The 19,415-nt window shown below is 44.2% G+C and overlaps 2 protein-coding genes across 3 annotated transcripts; both read left to right on the top strand.

The window, feature by feature from the left end:
• The first annotated feature begins 3,273 nt into the window (after positions 1 to 3,273).
• Positions 3,274 to 8,116, top strand: ASCL3 (achaete-scute family bHLH transcription factor 3). Its single transcript, XM_042906574.1, has 2 exons — positions 3,274 to 3,299; positions 7,187 to 8,116. Exon 2 carries the CDS (start codon positions 7,199 to 7,201, stop codon positions 7,742 to 7,744), a length of 546 nt encoding a protein of 181 aa, XP_042762508.1. The 5' UTR covers positions 3,274 to 3,299; positions 7,187 to 7,198; the 3' UTR covers positions 7,745 to 8,116.
• Positions 8,117 to 10,743: 2,627 nt separating this feature from the next.
• CD1H11orf16 (chromosome D1 C11orf16 homolog) lies at positions 10,744 to 16,552 on the top strand. Of its 2 annotated transcripts, none has more exons than XM_042906688.1 (5): positions 10,744 to 10,845; positions 11,458 to 11,642; positions 12,929 to 13,085; positions 14,879 to 15,113; positions 15,710 to 16,552. In XM_042906688.1, the coding sequence occupies exons 2-5, from the start codon at positions 11,476 to 11,478 to the stop codon at positions 16,459 to 16,461; spliced, it is 1,311 nt and encodes a 436-aa protein (XP_042762622.1). In that variant the 5' UTR covers positions 10,744 to 10,845; positions 11,458 to 11,475; the 3' UTR covers positions 16,462 to 16,552. The 2 variants fall into 2 exon arrangements, with proteins under 2 accessions (XP_042762622.1, XP_042762621.1); XM_042906687.1 differs by lacking the exon at positions 10,744 to 10,845 and adding an exon at positions 10,870 to 10,967.
• The last annotated feature ends 2,863 nt before the right edge of the window (positions 16,553 to 19,415 follow it).

Below are 19,415 nucleotides of genomic sequence, written 5' to 3'. Positions count from 1 at the left end.
AGGAGCTCTTAATGGGTTTTTTGGCTAGTCAAAAACATTTTTTTTGAACCTACGAACCTAATCTAAACTTATTGATTTTATTGTTAGTATTAAAAGATGTAAGTTCAACTACAACCAAGTGGAATTTATCTCATGTATGCAAGTCTGATTGAACATTGAAAAATCAACAAAATCTATCACAGCAACAGGCTAAAGAAAAATGACATGATCCTATCAATAGATGCAGAAAAAGCATTTGACACAATTCAAAACCCATTTATGATAAAAACTCTTGGTAAACTAGGAATAGAGGAGAAATCCTTCAACTTTATAAAGAACGTCTACAGAAACCTATAGCTAACATCATACTTCATAGAATCCAGAAGATTTCCTATTAACCAGGGACAAGGCAAGGATACCATATCTTCTCATCACTTCCTTTTCAACATCATACTGCAAATTCTAGCTAATGCAATAACAAGAAAAGAAAAGTTCTACGGATTGGGAAGGAAGAAATAAAACAGCTTGGATGATACAATTGCTTACAAAATCCAAAAGAATTAGCAAAACAAAACCCCCAAACTCCTGGAACTAAGTGATCTGTACAAAGGTTGCAAGATAGAAGGTTAATATACACAGGTCAATTGCTTTCATATATACTATCTAAACAAGTGAAATTGAAAACAATACAGAGGCACCTGGGTGGCTCAGTTGGTTAAGCGGCTGCCTCTTCATTTCGGCTCAGGTCATGATCTCATGGTTCATGAGACCGAGCCCCACATTGGGCTCTATGCAGACAGCATGGATCTTGCTTGGGATTCTCTCCTTCTTTCTCTCTCTGCCCCTCCCCTGCTCCTGTTCTCTCTCTCGCTCTCAAAATAAATAAACATGAAAAAATACAATATAATTTACATTAGTACCCCCCAAAATGAAATAGGTATAAATATAACAAAATACGTACAAAATATACATGAGGAAAAACTACAAAACTAATGAAAGAAATCGCTCTCAAACATAAAAAAATACAATATAATTTACATTAGTACCCCCCAAAATGAAATAGGTATAAATATAACAAAATATGTACAAAATATGCATGAGGAAAAACTACAAAACTAATGAAAGAAATTGAAGAACTAAATAAATGGAGAGATATTACATATCCATGGATAGGACAACTCAATACTGATTGACAAGATGTCAGTTTTTCCTAATGATCTATAGATTCAACACAATCCCAGCCAAAATCTCAGCAAATAATTTTGTGGATATCAACAAACTGATCCTCAAGCTTATATAAAGAGACAAGAGACCCAGAAAGCCAACACAATATTAATGGAAAAGAACAAAGTTGAAGGACTGACATATCTGACTCTAAGACTTAATATAAAGCTATAGTAATCAAGTCAGTGTCAGTATGGTATTGACCAAAGAATAGATACGTATAGAACAGAGAGCCCAGGAATAGACCCACACAAATGTGGTTAACTAATCTTGACAAAGGAACAAAGACAATGCAACGGAGAAAGCATTTTCAACAAATGGTGCTGGAACAACTATATCCACATGCGAAAACAAAACAAACAAAAACACTAGATAACAGACCTGAGACCCTTCAAAAACTTAAAATAGATCATAGTGCTAAATGTAAAACACAAAATTTAAATGCCTAGAAGATAACATAGGAGAGAATCTAGATGACCTTTGGTTTGGTGATAACTTTTTAGACAAAACACTAACAACATGAATGGTGAAAGAAGTTGGAGTTCGTTAAAATTAAAAACTTGTGCTCTGTGAAAGACACTGTCAAAAGAACAAGATGAGCCACACACTGGGAGAAAATATTTGCAAAAGACATACATTTCTATGATCCAAAATATACAAAGAACTCCTAAAACTCAACAAGAAGATAAACAACCTGACTCAAAAATGGGCCAAACACCTGAACGGTACCTCACCAAAGAAGATATACTGATGGCAAATAATTATATGAAAAGATGCTCCACGTCATGTCATTAGGGACATACAAATTAAAGCAACAATGAGATACTACTACACACTATTGGAATGGCCAAAATCCAGGACACTGACAACACCAAATGCTGGTGTGGATGTGGAGCAACAGGAACTCTCATTCGTTGCTGGTGGGAGTTCAAAATTGTATGGCCACTTTGGAAAACAGTTTGGCAGTTTCTTAACAAAACTAAACATGCACTTATTATATGATCCAGTAATCACACTCCTTGGTATTTGCCTAAATAAGTTGAAATCTTATCTTCACACAAAAACCTGCCCACGGATGGCTATAGCAGCTTTATTCATAATTAGCAAAACTTGGATGCAACCAAGATGTCTTTCAGTAGGTTAATGGATAAGTAAACTGTGATACACCCAAACAATGGAATATTATTCATCACTAAAAAGAAATGAGTTATCATGCCATAAAAATACATGGAGGAAACTTAAATGCATTTTACTAAGTGAAAGAAGCCAATCTGAAAAGGCTACATACTGCATGATTCCGACTATATGACATTCCGGGAAAGGCAAAACTATGGTGGCAGTAAAAAAATCAGTGGTTGTCAGGGGAGGGATGAAAAGGTGAAGCATAGAGGCTTTTTAGGGCACTAAAACTATTCTGTATGAGACTGTAATGGTGGATGCATGTCATTATACATTTGTTAAAACTCATAAAATGTACACTAAGAGTGAACTATTGGGTAAACTATGGACTTTGAGTGATGGGTCAATATTGGTTCATCAATTGTAACAAATATGTTACTGGGGCGGGATGTTGGCAGTGGGGAAGGATGTGCAAGTGCAGGGAATGGGTATATGGGATCTTTGTACTTTTTGCTCAATTTTGCTGTGCATCTAAAGTTACTCTGAAAAATAAAGTCTAGAGGAAAATACAACAGGTATCTTAACAAAATGTATTAGGTTTATATTTAGGTTCATGTTTACCTCCCTGGTTATAGCCTTAATCTCTATTTAAAAGAATATTGACCAACATTATGAGACTATTACTTAAAGATACTTTCCATAAATAATTTTGATAGAAAATCATATGAATCAGATGGCTGGGAGGCATTCTTTTTACAAAATAATTTGTTATAAGAGTCCAGTTTTGTAAGCAAACCTTTCTATTTAGTATTGTTATGTGTTGTCATATCTACATATTAAGTAGAAAAAATGGCTAAACCAGAACTAAGCAGTTCTGTTTAACTGTAAGCTACTTTGCATACAGTTACTAAATGATCACCTATAAATCAGGTTACGTCTGACACAGCCCAAAATACAGCATCTTAGCTACAAAACAGGTAAGAGACTCTTTTCCAGAGTGGCCCACAGAGGGAGAATAAGAATATGGCTTTTAAGAAAATTCCCAGGCACAGTTGGTAAATGATGAATTTTATCAACTGATTATTCCATTGTCTTAAACTATCAAATAAGCCCATGAATTGAAAGATCCAGATTTTGCTGGTGATTAGATCTGGAGAAGTGGAAAGGGTTTGTTTTGGAAATCAGGAGACCTAGGTTCTGACCCCTGCTCTGCTATGATCTCTGCAAGCTTAGCCAACTCACAACCTATGAGGGATTAATAAGAGGAGTTGTAAGATTCTTTCCATCCCTAAGATTCCATAAATCAATTATACGTGCAGTTGTAGCTTTTTTTTTCTTACAGGCTAGATATTTTTAATATCTTTGAAAAGTTGAAGTTTTTATGCTCAGCAGAACTACCGGAATCTCTTAGGATTTTATCATTAAGACCTCATCATTTATTTCCCAGAAGACAGAAATCTGAGATTTTCCCAAGATAGGTGCATTTATTAGCTGTGCATGTATCTGGAGCTGTGAAGCCCCAACACCAATAATCTGTGTTGCTTTATTTTAAAAATCTGTACTCAATTTCTACAAATACTTCTATCCTCCAGTAGGTTTCTATCTTGACCCTCTTCTTTACTGCATTTGTCATTGTATCACTCTGTTGTGTTGTGATTAAATTTTATTCTTTGAGTAAAAGATAATCATATTTCAATGCTACTACATTGATTGGTGAACTTTTGGGAAATACTTAGTAAAAAAAAAGTTTCTCAACAGCGTGTCTACAGAGACACCAAGCTCTTTTTCTAAGAATTATGCATAGTCTAGTTAAAGCCTAGAAACTTTCAAGTACCTGTGGCATATGTAAATTACTCAGATTTCATCTGGGTCAAGGTTTAAGACATTAAAACTATCTGTCAGGGTAAAACCATACCTATAGAATTCTTGCGTGTAATTGGCTTTGCTGACATCTGCTTTACGTTGTGATACTCTGTTGTGTCAGTTCTGGCTTATTAGCTATAGGCAGAAATAAGGCTCTGCTGTTCTCAGAAATGTAGAAATATAGACTCCATACCCACTGTGCCATTTTTGTAGCTTCTGCCATCCATGTTCTTTATCTCTTATCCTCTGGAATTCCTGCCTTGGGAATTTCCTAACTTTTCTCTCAGCAACTTTTTATTTTTGATAGAATCTTGGCTAGTTTTTAATCTTCAAGAGATTTTTGTTTTATGTTAGTTATTTTAGGCCAATTTGGTCAGTAATTTGGAATCTTTCATTTCTTGTTCCTTTGTTTTGATTTTTAATTGCACCTACACACTTGTCTCATCCCCACCTCCAACCCCCAACCCCATATTAGCAAGAGGTTTTCCTGGCATTTGCTCCTTTCCTGGGTGTTTCACCATGACTTCTTATAGCACTCCTCACCTCTCACCCTCCCCATCCCCATCACATACTGCCCTCTCTGATTCTATAGTCTTTTTCATCTTTCAGTAGCCATACTAGATGGGATAGGCTTTTTCGCACTTTACTTTAATACACTTCATTAGGGGCACTTGGGTGACTCAGTTGGTTAAGACTAAGACTCTTGATCTCAGCTCAGGGTTGTGAGTTCAAGCCCCAGATTGGGCTCTTGGGCTGGGCATGAAACCTACTTAAAAAGAAAAAAAGGGGGGGGGGCACCTGGGTGGCTTAGTTGGTTAAGTGTCCGACTTCGGCTCAGGTCATGATCTTACGGCTCCTGAGTTCTAGCCCAGCATCGGGCTCTGTGCTGACAGCTCAGAGCCTGGAGCCTGCTTCGGATTCTGTGTCTCCCTCTCTCTCTGCCCCTCCCCTTCTCATGCTCTGTCTCTCTCTCCCTCTCTCAAAAATAAATTAGCATTAAAAACATTTAAAAAAAAGAAAAGAGAAAAGAAAAAAATATATACCTCATTGTGTTTGAATTCTGGTGCTTAGAGGCTACTCCACCCATTACATAGTATAGCTTGCAGGTTGTTGCTATGCTCAGGTAGAGAAGGAAGTGAAATGTTACCTAATCTTGCTCATAAACAGGTCTGAGGTTCTTCAGGTGGGGAGGGGAAGTTGCCTCTTTTTCTTTACACATGCCAACTATAGAGGCCAAGCCCTCATTCCTAAAGATGTTTTAAAATCACATCCTTGAGGAATTAACAGAAAGTCATATTTCCCTCTTTTCTGGAGGCCCACAGGTAGATTTCATGTTGCTTTTTCCATTTTAGGTATGATCGTCTCTCAACCAATAGGTTTTAGATAGGCCAATGTTTGATTTTCCAGTGTTAGGGAAAATATAAGCCAGGTTTTTCTGTGAGCTGCAATTTAGAAAGGGACACTACACAAGTATTCATCTGTAAAGAAAGGAAAGCGGAAAATAACTGATGCCTGTACATTATATATATTTTTTCATTTGATCCTCACAACCACCCTGCAGAGTAGTTAATAACTCAGTTGATCATAGGAAAAAAACTGAAGCTCAGAAAGGTTAAGAAGCTTGCCCAAGGACACATAGCTATGAAGGGGCAAAGCCGAGATTAAAACTCAAGGGTGTTATAACTGAAAGAAAAATGCTCTTTTCTTACAGTACTACCCTACCTCCCAGTTAACTCGTTACTCTGAAGTATCCCTGTAAAATCTGCTGTGGCTTTATTATTATAGTCAAAGGCAAAAAAGTAACGGTTGTTTAATAAATGAGGTGCATGAAGACCTATTCAGAAAAAAGGAATGTATTGGTGTGGGACTTCTTGGGTCTAATGTTCTATCCTTATGTTCTGTTAAAAAAAAAACAACAACAAAACTCCTAAATACAGATGGACTTCATTCAATATATTTAAAGTTCTATGTAAGTAAAAATATGTAATTTGACTATGTTTAAGTATATTAGGGGAGTTTCTTATTTAAAGGAATCTTAAAGTGAATTTTGAAGAGCAAATGATTCCTTTCTTATTTTTATTTTTTATTTTTCCTGTGGTGTATCAGGTATTACTTAAGAAGGCTATGGCCGTGAGGTTGCATGATCATTAATCGTTTGTAATGTTTCCAGCATGTATTTGAATATTGTGGTATTTCAATGTTTCCCAAACTTTACTTATTTGAATTGCATGCACTTTCACGGTCTTCATTATCTGTATTCCACCTGTACTATTATTTACTTACTACTTTTCTTTAAGTGAGATTTTTTTTACTCAAGCAGATGTATTTTTTTAATGTTTTTTTAACATTTACTTATTATTGAGAGACAGAGCATGAGCAGAGGAGGGGCAGAGAGATGGGGAGACACAGAATCCAAAGCAGGCTCCAGGCTCTGAGCTGTCAGCACAGAGCCCGACGCGGGGCTTGAACTCGCAAACCGTGAGATCATGACCTGAGCCGAAGTCGGACGCTTAACCGATGGAGCCACCCAGGTGCCCCAAGCAGATGTATTTTTAAAAGAAATTTTGTATCACTTCCATAAATGTGAAATCAGTATAATTCACAATTAATAGAAATTAACAGCAAAGCATTATTAAATTCTAGCTAGATACTATTGCTTGTTGAAGGCCTCCAACTGGGGAGAATCAGAAAGCATTCTAGTAATGTGGAAGACACACTCTTACAAGACTAAAGCTGTATCTTTGTAATCACAAGGATCAAAAGAGCTGGAAGAGAATAACTTTCTTACAAAGTGAGTCAGTGTTATTTAATGCTGTTCCCCTGTACCACCAAAAATTCCTCTCTTCCTACCCACAGAGTATTATAGCCCAATATCGTTTTCAGAATGAGCTCAGAAACTATGCATCAAAGCAGAGAAGTCTTTAAACTAGTGATCTCTGAGAAAGTCAATGAGACCTCTCTTTTGATCTGGCCAAATTAATAAACTTGGTTATGTTTCCAGGCTAAAGAGGAAATGATGGACAATCGAAGCTACTCTAATCTGCCAGAAAAACTGCCTGTTTTCTCTGATTCTGTCCACTTGCCACTGACCAGGTCCTTCTATCTGGACCCCATGGTCACTTTCCACCTGTACCCTGATGCCCCAGTACCATCCCCTTTCTCTGAAGACATGCCATTGCTGCCTTTTCCCAATGATTCCCTGATCATGGAAAATTATGGTGAACCCTGCTCCTTCTCCTTCCCCATGCCTTATCCAAATTACAGAAGGTGTGAATATGCCTATGGGCCAGCCTTCATCCGGAAAAGGAATGAGCGGGAAAGGCAGCGGGTAAAGTGTGTCAATGAAGGCTATGCCCAGCTCCGACATCATCTGCCAGAAGAGTACTTGGAGAAACGACTCAGCAAAGTGGAAACCCTCAGAGCTGCTATCAAGTACATTAATTACCTGCAGTCTCTTCTGTACCCTGATAAGACTGAAACCAAGAATAACCCTGAGAAAGTTTCCTCCATAATGGCAACCACCAGCCGCCACAGTGACCCCATTTTTAGAATCATTTGATCCTAAATAGAAACAAATAATTTCACAAAATGGAGTCTCTTACAGCATCATTTGATAGTTTTTCCTAAATGTAATTTCTGAATAGGCAAATAACAGCTCAAATGTTAACCTATGCTGGCTATTTCTTACGGGGGTTTCAGACATACGACAATTACCTTATGTGGATTGAGAAGATGCATCTTAAGCTTTGGTGATTTCTTTCAAGAACTTTAGAGGAGCAGAAGTCCCCAGGATTCTCTGTAAATCTCCCCTAGCCCTTCTCACACACTTGGCCAGAGTCTCAGCCATGAGACACTCTCACAAAAGTATTGTAAAGTATGGCTAATGACTGCTCAATTCTTGTAATGCGTTTTGCAGACACTTCACGTGAAATGACCACAATGAACCTCTCTTGATTTGTCAAAGTGTGGTGGTTTTTATTGCTAGCATTTGGGGTTCACAGAAAATCTACACATCTCTCTATCTTACTCATGTCCTGATGGGAGAATGTCCCAGGGCTGAAGCAAAGGTAGTTAACAAAATCTTGTTGTCATGTGAAATTATTTTGGAGTCATCTTTTTCCCGCATGCAGAATACTTCCTCGGGCAGCCTCAGTGTAGGGGTTAAGGAGGCAGTCTCTGGAATCAAACTGCCTCAGTTTAAACTAGGACTCTTGCTACCTTCTCTCCATGTCTCATTTCTTCATCCACAGAGTGAGAATAATAATAACAGGAACTGTCCCCCATGTTTATGAGGAGAATTAACAGTGCCTGACACAGAAGTATTCATAACCATTGTTATGATTGTTACTATTATTTTTTAAAAATTTTTAAAGTTTATTTATTTATTTTGAGAGAGAGAGAGAGAGAGACAGAAACAGAGGCAGAAGGAGGGAGTGGCAGCGAGAGAGAGGGAGAATCTCAAACAGGCTTGGTGCTGTCAGACAGAGCCTGATGTGGGGCTTGAACTCATAAACTGTGAGATCATGACTGAGCCGAAATCAAGAGTCGGATACTTAACATACTGAGCCACCCAGGCGCCCCATTATTATTACTATTATTAACCTTGTTTTGTCCATAGCATCACCATTCTCCAGGTTCTCCTGGCCAGAAAATGTGTATGTGCCTCGCCTTTCCTTCACCCCTGGGAAGGACTGTCACTGCCCAGTATCTTGGAGTCTACCTTCAAAATGTCTCTGTTTCCATTCCCATGACTAGCGTCAGCTCTTCCTTCTCCCTTAACTCCCAGGTCCCATCTGTCACCAAGCCCAGTCAGGACTTTCCATAAACTGGCACATTCATCTCTACTGTCATCTCTGTAAAGTCTTCCCACTCCAGCCATTACTCGTTGCTTTATTTTGTACACATATCTCCTTGCAGTTCCTATCCTACTATCTTTACACTCTGTATTACACACCTATCTCTTCAGTAGACCAGTCTTATTCCTTCTAAATTGTTAGCACCTAACAAAGAGCCTCAAATCAGGCAGGTGTTGTGGGTAAAATATTTGGTGTTCCTATTTTCCTATTCCACTCCTGTCATATCATATCTGGGTCACTGTTAACAGTCTCCTCCCTGGCCTCCTGGGCTCTATTCTTAACTGGTTACATTCTCACTCTGATGTTTTTTCCTAAAGCATTTCCTGTCACTTCATTGTGTGAAGATGTCAAGACCCTATGATGTATCCCCTTTGACTACCATTTTGTTTACATGTATCTTCTTGGTTTTCAAAGCTCCCACCGATCTGGCACTTTCCCAAATAGTCACATCTTGATTTTCTCATGACACCCCATTTCCTCCAAAAGAGAAAAGCAGTCTTGCAAAGGCATCCTTCTCTCTTAGCTCTTGACTCCTAAACTGGAATATTCTCCTTTTTCCCTCCATCATTGATATCCTACCTGTCTTATTCTCTCACTGCCAGAGACTCCATTGGCCTTTCCTGGACTCTAATTTTGTGCACCAAAGAACTCGGCCTTTAGCAACAGTCAGTCAAATCTGTATAGCAATAGGGCTGCCTTCAGTCAGGGCTCAACAATGTCACCAAGAACCTGTTTTGTTTAGGTCTATTCTCCCTTTCTCTGGAAATAGCTTCAGTATCCCACAAAGGCAGCCAGAAGCCCCTAGAACAATGTACTTTCTTATTTATGCATAGAAAGAGAGGAAAGAGAAAGTCTATAATCCAGAATTCCCAACAAAAGTCTTGAGATTTATTCTGATTGGAGAGGCTCAGGAACATGCCCCTACTTAACCAAACCCCAGGAGCAACCCCAGGGGAATGGAATGTGCTGATTGACACTCATTATACCTGTGGAGCTGGGGGTGTGGTCAGCCTCTCCTAATCACACGGGTCTGCAAATGGAAATGGGAACTGTTGGAAGAGGGGAATGGATGTGGGGAGAAACACTTGCAAATGTCCCAGTGTACTTTTTTGGTATTCTCCCCTGAACACAGTGCCAGGCACATAATCGGTGCACAATGGCCGTCACATGCCTCAAACACCAGCCTGTTCCATGGACATTCAAATAAGTGCGGAGTCCAGACTTCTGTTCCCTTGGTCGCTGGTGTCCACTCCCATCACCCCCAAGTGGTAACCACAACTCTGCTCTTCAGCAGGGTCCTGTCTGTTACAGAAAAGTTGTGCCCACATCTTTAGTTATTTTGCTTTAAACTACAGATACATTCTATCTTAGAGTCCTTTGGCCAGTCAGGGGCTCACCCGACCTGGTCTCCTGCCTGCACAGGGTGGAGACAGATCAGTAGCCCCTAGTCTCTGTAGGGACAGTTCCCTCCCTCACAGGACTCCCCTGGGTCATGAGGGCTTCCCACCATGACTGCCTCTTCCAGCAGTGGGAAAGTCTGAACTTTGGGGAAATGAGGCTGCAATGGGCTTTCTCTCTAATGCCCTTTCTCCCCCTCTTCCAAGAGAAACCCTCTCCTGTCTCCCCTGCCATGTCTCCCAAGACCCCCTGCCACTCCTGTGCACGTGCTCAGTACACTCAGTCCACAGTGTTCCTGCTGTCTTGGATCCATGGCAACCTGCTTGGCAACCAGGAGTCAGTTGGGCTGAGGCTCTGAGCTCCAACTGTCAGATGGGCTGAGGCTGAGGTGGAGGAGTTTGGGGCTGTAAGTCCCCTTGGGGTCAGCCCTGTGGGCTTGGGCAGGGGCAGACCCTAACATAGCTCTGGTGGGCTGGGGCAATGGAGTGTGATGTTGGGAGCGGGGTGGCAGCTGTCACCTCTAAACAGGTCTGTGGAGGACACAACCCTGGGATCTCAGCTCTACCTGGGGCTAGTGTTAGTCCTGTGGGCCACTAGGTTAGGAAGGGAGTCTGTGGCTTAGGTTAGGGGTCAGTTTGTCATGAGGGTTAGGCCAGTCATATTTGTATTGTTTTACCTCCGGGAGTCCCTACACCTGGGGAGAAGGAAAAAACCAGCACACATTGAGCTGCTTATATGCCAGGTGCATCCCATATATTCTCTCCTGTGCCATAGCTGAAGCACAGTGGTGGAGTGAGCACGCAGCCTGCAGGCTGTGAAGGATTTAAAGCTCGGTTTCTCTGAAGTCACAACTCTTGCCCTTTCAACCCCTCCTGTATCTTCTGAGCCAAGGTTCTCAAGGCGGGTGATTCAGAGAACAGTCTGTGGGAGCAGTTGGAGGCTGCTAATGGCAGAACTGAGCCCTGCTCCAGCCAGCAGCCCTCTGCTGCAACTCAGGTAATGGTGTGCTTGTTCACAGGTGGTTTCCCTGAAGGCCATGGAATCCTCTGCGGGGCCCAGGATTCCTTTGCCCAAATATTGCAGTGTGGCCTCAACCCTGAAGTCTGCCTCCTGGGCTGGTGCTGCTCCCTGCTGGGACTTCTCCTTCACCTGCCCCTTTGCCATCCAGGCACCCTGGCTCAGCCGGCACATCCCCCTTACCAGGTACTAGTCGCTGCACCTCTGGCGGAAGTGACGTGCACCCCCCCCCTTTGTTCCCCTCTGGTGTTGGCTATCGATGGCATATCATGAGGGAGACAATTTGCTTCCTGGGAAGGCTGAAAGGGTTTCTTCACTGTGTGGGCTAGGAGTTGCTTGGGGTATTATGTCACTTGTGTGTAAACTGTACTCCTTGTAGCACTTAGTAGAGGGTGGCAGGTGTCAAGGTTAGACGTGCGAGAGAAGGCAGTCAAGCATTCACCAGTTAAAGAGTTTCTAGCTCATTTTACCATTAACCAAGAGACTTGCCCCGGCACTGTGTGAGAAATTAGGGTTTCTGCAACCAACAGCTAAGGCGAGGTCTCCAGGTCCCTCCACAGGTCCCTCCACAGGTCCCCTCAGTATCCCTCGGTTATCCTGGCCTTTCCTGACTAATTTCCTCTGTGGGCTGTCTAAAGTGTGATTGCAGAAGAGGGAAAGGGAGCTCAGCCCTTAAGCACACACAAGTGGTGTCAGTTCCAGGGACTCACTTGTGTCCGTGACACTCAATTCTGTTCCGCCCAGGTTAGGGACATGCCAGCTTGAACCCTTAATAGCCCAGCTTTCTGGATTCATCTATGCGGACCTTCTCGTTCAAAGCCAGAGTTAAGCATCCCTGTATCCAGGCTTTCCCACAAAGTAACCGGCTGCTTCAGAAAACCCATGCCCTGACTCAACCATCCCACACCCCCACACCCCTGTTTGGCCCTGTCCACAAAACTTTTCAGGAGTGGCTTCTCCTTTATTTCTGTCTCTTAGGCCCCTAGTCAGCTCCTCCGTGCTTCCCTTGCTCAAATAGTTCCTCCTCCTTTCTGAGCCCACAAGCATCCTTCCAGTTTTACTCCTTTGGCACTAGCATCGAAACACGCATATGAATCTATCCTGGATTCCCACGCGCCACCTTAGGATTTACCTCCCCAGTGGACTTTCCTGGTCTCCTGTTCAGTCTCAGAACCAGTGTTAATTCACTTGAATATATCAAGGCGAATCACATTTTGATGACCTTGAAGCAATTCTCAATCCCCAAACGATATTCCCTTTCACTGTCCTCTCCTTCTGCCCCTTCCAAGCAGTGTATCGTAGCATACTGGAAGCCACAGATTGCCAGCCACCTTTCACATGGATTTCTGTTCCATATAGCCTTACATGTCATACACATGCCACGGCGCTGCTCAGATCTGTGAAACGTGTTTCTCGATGTTTTCAGGGCTTGATCGTCTCCATTCCCTAATTCCATTTGTGTTTTTTTGCAGATATGCATCTTACCACCCGTGTCTCCACATTGCTGACTCCGCATGGCAGGGGCCTGGCTGGTCAGGAAGAGTTGGAGATGCTGCTGACACATGGATCCTCGCAAGAAGGGCACCAGATGGCTTTTATTACTGGGCTCAGATAAAGGCTGCTCCAGAGGCAAGTTCCTCGCATGTCCCAGCACCCTCCTCTGGGTGGCCCTGTCACACCTGCTATGCCTCAGCTGTGTGTGTCCAGCAGTTCAGTTTCTTGGATAAGCACATGTCTTTCGTGGCCAGGTTCCAGAAGGGAAATGTAATGTCAGTGAGTGTATCAGTCTTCCAGGGCTGTGTAACAGAGTAGCACAAACAGGGTGGCTTAAATAATAGAAATGTATTATCTCTCAGTTCTGGAGAGTGAAACCCAGATGTTGGCAGAATTGGTTCTTCTGAAGGCTATGAGGGAGAATATGTTCCACATGCCTGTTCTGATTGACTTCTGGTGGCTTGCTGCCAATCTCTGCTGTTCCTTGGCTTGAAGAAGCGGCACCCTAATCTTTGCCCCACCTTCAATTGGTGTCTTCCCTCTGTGCATGTCCGTGTTCACATTTCCCCTTTATAGAAGAGCATCAGTCATTGGGGGTCACCTGGGTGGCTAATTTGGTTAAGTGTCTGACTCTTGATTTTGGCTCAGGTCATGATCTCACAGTTTGTGACTTGAAGCCTCCCCCTCCCCCGCCCCCACCCCCGCATTGGGCTCTGTGCTGACAGTATGGAGCTTGCTTAGATTTCTCTCTCTGGCCCTCCCCTGCTTGTGCTTTCTCTCACAAATAAATAAATGAACTTAAAAAAAGGAGATCAGTCATTGGATTAGGCAGCCACCCCCCTCAGCCTACCATGACCTTGTCTTCACTAATTATGATCCTATTCCCAAATAAAGTCATATTTGGAGGGGTTTGGACTCTAACAGATGAATTCGAGGAGGATACAATTGAACCTGTGACAGTGAAGAAAGTTTGCAGTAAAAAGTGCTTTGTTCAGGAAAATTCAATGTGTTGAATTATGTGCACCAGCCTAAAGGAAAGAAACAAACCCCTCTGCCCACACATGTGCCTCTGTACCTGTACACACGGAAGTGTGGTCCCCCACATGCTGGGAGTCAGACCTACCCTGTACTTCAGTGGCTGTTTACTTCTTTGGGACTTTTTTCTCTTCTTTTCAACGTCAAACTTCATGCATGTGGATTCATGGAGGGAAGACTAGTGTGAATTTCCGTTCAGAAGTCATTTTGTCATTTTTCCAGTAACTAAATGTGAATTTCAATGAAATATTAGCACAGTTTTGTTCAAGTAATAGGGTTGTCTCATGATTAATTTTTTTGTGATTAATTTGTAACCAGAATTTATTTCTCTTTAAAATCATACCGAGTTCTCAAAACAGCGCGTACTTTCAGTAGCTTAAGTACTTCCCTGCCCTCTCTTTTATGATGTCCACTTCCTGAGCCAAACCTATCCTCACTGATGTAATGGCGGTGCTGAGGGCTGCCCTCATGTTAGGCCACAGCTGCTCCTTGCCCATGTGGGTGTGGGCCTGTGGATGCATATGCGACCCCTGGTTGGTCTTGGATGCAGGGACAACATTTTTGGGGAATGCTAGGAGGAGGGGGAGTACACTGGGGAAAGATCCAGAGGACGCAGGTTATCCCTGGGAATTGCAGGCCAAATATATAGGGGAGCAAAGACAGACAGGAAAAGAGGAAGGGAAAGGAATGGCAGGAAATGATAAACAAGAGTTGCCCATGGTGAAAAGAGGTCGAGGGAAGAATGTCCACACCACAGCCGGGCTGTCCCTGTCTCTGTCCCCTGGCCCTCACTGTGAGTAAGCCAGCCCCTGGGCCTGGTTCTGGGAACTGCAGTGCTTCCCTGTTCTACTTCCCAGTGCCACATCTTACGCTGAGTGTTTTCTTTTCCACAGTTGGAGAGACAGGGGGCCCTGCTTGTGGAATTTGAGGTTCCCACTGCCACAGACCCAAAGCTGCCAGCCCAGCGGCAGAGTGTGGTCTTAGAAGAAGATGTTATTCAGTTCTTGCCGTACGTAGAACACTTACCACGGCCAGGGGACAAGGTGCTTGCAGCCTGGGATCCAGACCAGCAGCGGTATGGCCCTGGCACAGTTCTCTTGGGCTTGGAGGCGAGAGACCCCCTGAGAGGTAAGGGGAGCTGCTCTGACCTATCAGTCCCCGGAGGGAGCCAGGCTGGTAGGAGAGAGCCAAAAGTGTTTCAGAGGGGAGTGCAGGGTCTTAGAGGTGTTAAAAAAAAAATCCTCACCCCCTCACTTGCAGCTTAATCGTGGATGTGGCAACAGATAAAAAAGATCATAACTTTTGGATTATAAAATGCTTTTCATCGGGGAAAAATAGCCTAAAACTATTATGTCTAAATAGGTTAGCTAACCTATGGTGCGATGGGGCCACACTCATGATGGGTCCCCCATCAAGTCATCAAGGGGACAGTCCCCTCTGCAGGGTGCACCAGCTAGCATCGTTGCAGTTTAGACAGTGAAAAGGGGAGGCCTCTCCTCTTTCCCCTCTGAGGATGCATTTTGACTTTGACCTGAAAACTGAGACAGGGAGGTACCTGCAAGTGCAATGGGAAGTGGCAGTAGGTAGATAGGGGGCGGGTGAGGGAATGTTCTGGGGAAGGCTCTCCAGGGAGGGGAGGCCGGCGGAGCAGAGGCTGCTCTGAGGTTTGCTTTGAGGCCATGACATAGAAGAGGTAACTGACAAAATGTTGCTCTGTTATGTAGCATCAAAAGGAGGAGGAATTACTGTTCACTTCTGGAATGGCAAGACAGCTACTGTGCCTCTGGGCCAGGTCAGGTGGGTGCCCCCAGCTGTGTGGAAGAAGGCTGTGGAGAGGCTGCACAAGCCTTTAACCAGGGAGCACCCCGGGCCCCTCCTCTGGGCCCCTTGCTGCTCTCCGCTGGGACCGGTCGCTGGATGTGTCATCAGCGGGCTTTCTCCAGGCGCTCTGTTCCTGTGCCCGCCCTGCCTCCCCCAGGCCTGCTGCCAGCTGCCGTACCAGACCTGCCTCTGCTACTGTTCCTGGGCAGGACCCACCTGGTGGCCTCTAGCCAGGACCTCAGGGGCCACAGCCACAGAACATCCAGAGGTGGAACTAAAGCCCACAGCACAACTTTTGCCTCTGGAGGGTCCTGCAGAAGAGGAAGCAGTAGCAGTGCAAGCTCCCATGGGTATTTCTTCCTCTTCTTCCTCCTCTTCTTCTGAGGAAGAGGATTTAGAGAACGATCTGGAGATGCTCCTCCCGCAGAGGCTGGCGGTGGACAGCACAGTCAACACAGACCCTATTCTTCTTGAGAAGTCTCTGAGGAGGCAGGGTGCCCTCTGCCAGCCTGAGTGGAGGTATTGGAGGAGAAACGGGCCTGAGCCCTGTCCTGGGAAGCCAGGTACAACACCTCCTGAGATCCCTGCTCCCTTCCCTCCCATGTATCTCTTAGGAATCTCATGCATGTGTCCACTGTACTGGGATTGGAAGTAACACTTAGGTGTGTGGCCATGTTGAAGGGGAAGCTGGGACAAGAGGGAAATAGTGGGTTTCCATCTGAACAATAAAACCCACTAAGAAAAGATGGGTTGATCTTTGTGTGAAGGTTTGCATCCCTATTTAACAACTGTATTTTCCTTCTTCACTTGTCTGTGCTGACAGGGCACTGCCATTGTCTGCTTTGGCCTGCCCCATACCCCTACTTTTTTTTCTTGGAGCCCTTGAGTTTTCTCTAGATGAACAGTCAAAATGCCCCCAGGTGTCAATTAGTCTTCAGTGTCCCGAGAAGCACAGAAACTGGTCTTTAAACATTGGTCGTCAGGCCTTACTCCCCAGATGGTCCCCTTAGTAAATCAGAGTGGGGAGAAGCAGGGCCCTGCGTCATGCTGCTCACTCCTTACAAGGGATTGTAATCCCAATGGCTTACAAAGGGATTGTTGTTGGCAATCCACAGCCATCCTCACCTTCACCTTGAGCTATGAAGTGTGAGACATGCTCCCCTCATAGGTTTAGAAGCAGTCTATCGCTGACATGCTTCACCTCTGTCAAATTTAATTCCCAGTAAGCCCCAGCAAGAGCAGAAGCCTAAGTCAGCTGGCAGAGGTGGATGGGATGAGCCCAGCCCTAGACCAGATTCTTGGGGCTAACATCCAGTGAACTAAATGAACATTCAATCTGAGGCAGGAGGCTATGTGATTAAAGAATACCACTCCTAAGGGCTTGAGGATCTTGAGGCACCACCCACATTGGGACCCACTGTGTGTCCCTGTTTAAGGCCACCGCCCTATTTCCAGGAGAGCTGAGGCTCAGCCAGAAGGACCTCTGAGCCCCTGAGGATTTCAATCTTGCCCCAGGGGTAAAAACTTTATCGGTCTTCAGTTCCAGAAAGTTAAATTATTTCTACACTGAGAAACTTTCTTGGTGACTCCTGGGCCCCTGGGCTTTGGGCTTTGGGGTGGTTGGGAATGGACAGGGGTTGGCTGCTGTTGGATTTAAACTGAGGGCTCTAGACCTTCTTTGGTTTTCAAGATGGGGATCTTTCCCCCACCTCTGAGAGGGGGGTAACTAGAGAAACAAGAATCCAGCTGTGTGCAGCTGAGCTCCTCCTCCCCTGAGAGGAAACTCTGTATTGATAATATAAAAGGGGGGGGGGCAGGTTCTTGGGCTCCTGTAAAATAGGTCCCTGATCTTATAGTGAGAGGCTGTGAGAGGTACTGGCAGAAGCTACTTGGAAACAACTGTTTCTACCAGATATACCCTCTCTACAAGTGATATTATAAAGAAAATGGTGCCCAAACCTAGAGTTTTCATGCTAAATTCTCCGTAGCTTCCACTGCCTCCTGCTTCAGCAGACTGGAGAGAGAAAAGCTGTACCTATCCGACAGAGAGGAGTCTGTAGGGAGCAACTGAGCGGCACGGGGTTCAGTTTCAGGGAGGAATGCCAGAGGGGTAACCAGAGGGGACACGGAGGTCAGACATGCCCCAGGCACCAGTCTGCCTTCCCACTGCTATAGCTCTGCTCAGCACAACATTCCACCTAGACTGGTTCCAGACCTGGCTAAGTACAAACAAACTTCCCCTAAAGCTCTTCTCTCCCTCTAGTGCCCAGCCATCCACATTCAGTCTCTCTGCCCCTCACCACATTTAAACAGCTCCACTCTGAAGTGTTTTGTTTCCTCCCAAAGCAATTTCTAATTGACTATAAAGAAGATAAATATGGTGCCTGCAGGTACTCAGCCTGGTTTGCCCTTAGGTATTAGATCACTTGTTACGCTCCAGGCAAAGGTTAATTCTTAGAGCTCAAACATGAGGATCACAGGACCTGCCCTCTCCCAGCTCACAACCCTGTGCCCAAAGCTATGGGGAATATACTCGAGTTGGGGTGTGGAGAAAGGGGCCATCCCTGACCCTTGTCACAGGTGGGGCATTGTGTGCCATAACTAACTAGTGAAAAAGAGGTGCAAAAAACCATATGTGCACCAGGGTTGGGAACAATGGCAAATGCCAGAACTTTCCTTTTCTCCCCTCTGGATTTTGTATGCTTTTAAGGAAATCTGCTACTTTGCTTCTCCTAATTGTGCTTGATGGCACCGATCAACTACCGATGTTTGACAGTCAGTCTTAGGCTCTGCCTTGTAAGAATCCCCTCGTGTGGGTCCCTCTGCCCTCCACACTTGGTTATTTTTGAGTTACCGTTTGATCCTCACATAATAATTCTGGAGAGGTCAGGTTGCTGGCTGCCCAGTTAGGTTGCTCTTCTCCCATGCTTACAACCTAAACAGGATTCAGTCTGTGGTTTTCAAAGCCAGGACAGGGATGGATTCCTGTAAAGCATTCCTTCCTTTTTAGATTACTGTCCTATTCCCCTTGGAGTTACATCTCCCAATGTTTTGTTGTGCCTTGTTCAACCTTTCAAAACTTGTTTTCCCAGCAGCTTGCCACCTTTTCTTTGTGATCAGTGTGATTTACAAGCTCCTTTGACAGGTGGCAGTTGGCTACCTTTGCTTCCCATACTGGCTGGCTTGAAAATCATGACTGATACCTTCTCCACCCAGTTCCAAATGTGGCTATCAGATACAACCTACCCAAAAAGCATAATGGCCAGAAATGACTACCAGACTTTATTTCTCTTTACAAACAGCAGTGCCAGACACTTACAGATAGTTCAGAGATTCTGGGATCTGTGATGTGGTTCTATTTCAGTCATCAAGACTCATCCCATGGTGGCACACACAACATAAGTAATTAAATTTGGGGTTTAGGAACAAGACGTGGCATCATCTGGAAAGAGAGGGGCGGCAAACAACAGAGGGTACGAACTGTAGTGGTGGGGAGAACCAAGGAGCTGGTCCTGGAAGCAAGCGGCATGAAGCGGCCGCAGAGCCAGAGGAAGCTGAACACAGAAAATGGAGCCAGGGTACAGTGACACACGGGAGGGAAAGGAATGG

The sequence above is a fragment of the Panthera leo genome, chromosome D1 (assembly GCF_018350215.1).
Source record: "Panthera leo isolate Ple1 chromosome D1, P.leo_Ple1_pat1.1, whole genome shotgun sequence".
NCBI lineage: Eukaryota > Metazoa > Chordata > Mammalia > Carnivora > Felidae > Panthera > Panthera leo.
This window is presented reverse-complemented; position numbering and strand designations above follow the sequence as displayed.

What these genes read in the sequence shown, in the direction of transcription:
- CD1H11orf16 (XM_042906687.1), top strand. Translation starts at nt 10,920, where the DNA reads ATGGAGTGTGATGTTGGGAGCGGGGTGGCAGCTGTCACCTCTAAACAG. An exon ending in CAGCTGTCACCTCTAAACAG is followed by an intron (nt 10,968 to 11,457) that starts GTCTGTGGAGGA and finishes GCTTGTTCACAG; the next exon opens with GTGGTTTCCCTGAAGGCCAT. An exon ending in GGCGAGAGACCCCCTGAGAG is followed by an intron (nt 15,114 to 15,709) that starts GTAAGGGGAGCT and finishes TCTGTTATGTAG; the next exon opens with CATCAAAAGGAGGAGGAATT.
- ASCL3 (XM_042906574.1), top strand. Translation starts at nt 7,199, where the DNA reads ATGATGGACAATCGAAGCTACTCTAATCTGCCAGAAAAACTGCCTGTT.